Here is a 4,245-nt window from a genome sequence, read left to right on the forward strand (position 1 = left end):
AGCAGTTGACTATGGTGCTGCTACACCAGTCATTGGGTATGACTCCTTCGTGTATCACCTGGTTCGTAATACGGGTGACTAGGCTGTAGCCAACACTGCCAGATATTTTGAGCATCTCTGCAGTGATTCCTGATGGGCCGGGGGCTTTCCCGGTCTTCATACTCTTAATTGCTTTATCTACCCTGGTACTGTCAACTCGGATAGCTGGTCCCTCTGTTGGGTCGACATACGGCAGGCTCTCTTTCTCCCATTCATTCTCTTTATTAAGCAATCTATCATAGTGGCATCTCCAGACCTCTTTCTTTGCAGCCTCATTTAGTGCAAGCATACCATCATCCATGCGAACACATTTCTCTCCTACGACATCACTATTCTCTCTCCTACACTGTCTTGCAACAAGAAATACCTCTGGAGAAGATTAAGTTGCTTTTTTAACAAGTTGAGCAACAACACAGAAGCCTCCCATGTTGGCTGGCTGATCAGGAAGGTGTAATCCTAATAACTGGCCAAACATTACCATCATCAACACAAACTTAAAAGAGATGTTTCACAGGTATGGAATTACAAAGGCCTCAAACTGATGAACAAAGTTTTGAAAGTGGTAGACTTTGTATATTTTTAAGTTCAAGATCAATGCAAACAAAGTAGATTAGAATGAAAATAGCTAAAACATCTTAAACTGACTTGATCAAAACTGTAATTTACAATTAATACTGAAAACCACAAAAAAGTGCATAAGTACTAATGGAAACTTACCTGGCAGTAAGGTAAGTTAATACCCAACCAAGTTCACACAAAATATCAAAGGAGTTGAAATGAATATGCAAGAAAGGAATGATGTTGGATAATATGTTATTATCAAGCATCGTTCTACAATGAAATAAAACAAAGAATCAGCTGGTAAAATAACTGCAAATCATTCATATTAAGAGTGTAATAAGCAATTATCTTAATAATTAAATCAGATATTTTCCACCATCATCATCATTTAATGTCTATGTTCCATGCTGGCATGAGCTGAAAATTTTGACAGGATAGGCCCAAGAACTGTTTGGCATGGTTTCTACAGCTGGACGCTCTTTCCAATGCCAACCACTTTACAGTGTGTACTGGGTGCTTTTAACATGCCACTAACACTAATGAGATAGTCATGCAGCTTGCAAGACTACAAACCATGAGTGGGGAGGGAGAACTTTATGCCAGGAAAATAAGTAGACAGATAAAGTACAAGAGAAAAGGGTTGGAGCAAAGCAGGTTTCTTGTTCAAGACTACTCACATTTTAAAAGAGGGGTTGTTTGATTAGGATGAGGACTGGAAATTAGTGATGCCAAATCAATATTTGAAGCAGTATAATTTGGAAATTATTTTTAAAATGTCACCAAAATAGCCACAGGGTTTCATTAGCAATAGAAATGTTGAGTCCAACCAATGCTAGCATGAGAAAAGGACATTAAATTATGATGATGGTGATACTACAAAATGAGAGAAACAATCAAATTATGCTAAGTGTGAAAATATACCATTTTAATAGAAATGTTTCAAATGAAATCATGAGTAAGAAGAACTGAAATTAAACATAAAAATCTTCAATCTGTTTTGTTCATAAATACCTTTGTATGCTTGGATTTTCTCTGGCAAGGTTAGAGAGAGCAAAAGAGGCTGATTGGACAACAGAAGGCACAGGTGACTGAAATTGAATAGTTAATGATATTTAACTTGATACATTTTGAATCCAGTCATTTCTTTTTAAATATTGCATGTTAACATATCAATTATAACTCTGAAGACAGCAATTTAAAAACAACTACAGTTTGGATCTGACATAGCAATAATGATTTTTAATATAAACACAAGATCACTAATTTTAGGGAGAGAGGATAAAGTTGATTAAATTGACCCTAATAACCCACAAAAGGATGAAAGGCAAAGTTGACTTTGGTGAAATTTAAACTCAGAATGTAAAGGACTCTAAGTGAATACCACAAAACATTTTATCTGACTAAAGATTCTACAAACAATGCTCCAAACTTTGGGAGAGCATATACGGCCCATTAAATCAACTGTAGTACTTGACTGATACTATTTTACCATCATCAGAAAGATGAAAGGCACTGTCAACATTAGTAAAATTTTAATGACTAGCTGGAGCCATGAAAACTTCATGGAAAACATAAAAAACGTAAGCATCTGTAAATTGTGTGCTGGTACCATGAGAAATGTTTCTATATTGTGACACTTGAGGAATATAGAAAGAAGTGTAAAACCGATAACTATATAATCCAACCAAAATATCTCAGCTACGCAAACATAAATAGAATAACTATATAGGCCTTAAAATATATCAAACATACTCAAAGAACCTTCTTGGTTTAGTGGTACAGAACATTCTTTTACTTGTTTCAGTCATTTTGCTGTGGCCATGCTGGAGCACCACCCTTTAGTTAAGAAATCAACCCCTGGTCTCATTCCCTGTAAATCTGGTGCTTATTCTATCAGTCTCTTCTGCCAAACAGCTAAGTTACAGGAATGCAAACACACCAACATCTGTTGCCAAGCAATGGTGGTGGAGGGACACAGAGACAAACACATAAATGAGCGGGGGCTTGTTTGTAGAGGAAACGTTAAACGTGCCTGAAAAAAAAAAAAAACATGGTCTTTCCCCCCAACTAAAAGGCATGAAAAACTATGAAAGAAGGCAAATAAGTACCAGGAGTAGGAGGAAAGAGAGAACTAACAGTCGATCATTCTAGAACTCCCAGAATGAAAATGTAAACACTTGGAAGACTTTCCCTCTATGCATTACTAAATGTCTTTCTCTTTTCTTCATTGTTAAAAGTAAAGAAGCTAGAAAAGATCAATTGTATTTCAGTCTAGTTATCATTTTAAATGACTGAAGCTTTCCTTTCTCTGTTTTTATTGCTTCACTCCTTTTCTCTATGGTTAAGAGTGAAGGTATGTGGCTCAGAGGTTAGGAGTATTCAGCCCACAATTCCCAGTGGCATGCTGTGTTCTTGAGCAAGGTACTCTACTTCATCTTGCTGCAGTCCATTCAGCTGGCAAAAATGAGATGTAGCTGTAATTCAAAGGGGCTAGCCTTGTCACATTCTGTGTGAGGCTGAATCTCCCTGAGAACGTTATGGTATGCATGTCTGTAGAGTACTCAGCCACTTGCGTGTTAATTTTATGAGCAGACTATTCCATTGATCAGATAAACAGGAACCTCATCATTATAAGCGATCGAGTGCCATTTTTTAAAAAGTGTGAAAGAAAAAGAAATGTTCCATATTGTGAGGCAAAAATGTCATGCGTTTAGAATAAGCAGTGAAAGTTAAGATGAAATAATTGCTACTCCGCCGTGTAGTGACTTTGCCCTCGATTCACACTCAGTTTGATAACAACTGCCTGTGCATCAGTGTTTATCTGGGGGATCTTGGCCTCCAGATCTGTGAGACCTACAAATGCCACTGTTAGGAATGGATTAACACCCATAGTGACCCTAACGACTAAAAAGATTTTCCTGCCCCTATATAGGATCTTTTTCATTTTCTTTCCACCACTTAAAAGTTTATCTTACTCCAGTCCACTCAGCTGGCCAAAATGAGTTGTAGCTGTAAGTGAAAGGGGCCAGCCTTGTCATATTCTGTGTGAGGCTGAATCTCCCTGAGAACTATGTTAATGGTATGCATGTCTGTTGAGTACTCAGCCACGTACAAGTTAATTTTATCCTCATATGGTAATGAAAAGTGAAAGTGACATCTAATATTAGTTGTAGTTATTTGTCTTTGATTTAACAATATGTCTATGTATTCATGTATCAACTTTTCTTTCGATCTATGTATCTACTGTCTCTCTCACTTCCTGTGTCCCTCCTCTCTCCCGTTTTTAATTTAACAATGTGTGTATACATCTATGCAACTACTTTTCTTTTGATCTATGTATCTATGCATCAGTCTACTCTGAAAATACTGATAAACATTTTACCTATCCCTTTAACTGTAGAAAAGTAACAGTAACATCCACAGCTATTTGCTGAGAGAGAGAGAGAGAGAGAGAGAGAGAGAGAGAGGCAGACAAAATAACTGTCAGACAGACAGATAGGCAACATTTCTTTTTGCAATTATCATATATCATTGAAAAAGAAAAGTTTTCCATTTTCTGTATGAGAATGGTTCCATTGTCTTGCACTATTATTCTCTATCCACTCCCTTCCTTCACTCAATCTTTCTCTCTAAATCCCCCCCCCA

General features: G+C 37.0%; 1 protein-coding gene across 1 annotated transcript in view; it reads right to left on the reverse strand.

The window, feature by feature from the left end:
• LOC106878161 (uncharacterized) overlaps positions 1-4,245 on the reverse strand; it is a 26,323-nt gene that overhangs the window by 8,494 nt on the left and 13,584 nt on the right. The window contains exons 6-7 of the mRNA XM_014927304.2: positions 1,612-1,688; positions 757-870 (exon numbers count right to left, since the gene is read on the reverse strand). Coding sequence (XP_014782790.1) covers positions 757-870; positions 1,612-1,688 — 191 coding nt within the window. The remainder of the gene's footprint in view (positions 1-756; positions 871-1,611; positions 1,689-4,245) is intronic.

The sequence above is a fragment of the Octopus bimaculoides genome, chromosome 1 (assembly GCF_001194135.2).
Source record: "Octopus bimaculoides isolate UCB-OBI-ISO-001 chromosome 1, ASM119413v2, whole genome shotgun sequence".
In the NCBI taxonomy this organism is placed as follows: Eukaryota; Metazoa; Mollusca; class Cephalopoda; order Octopoda; family Octopodidae; genus Octopus; species Octopus bimaculoides.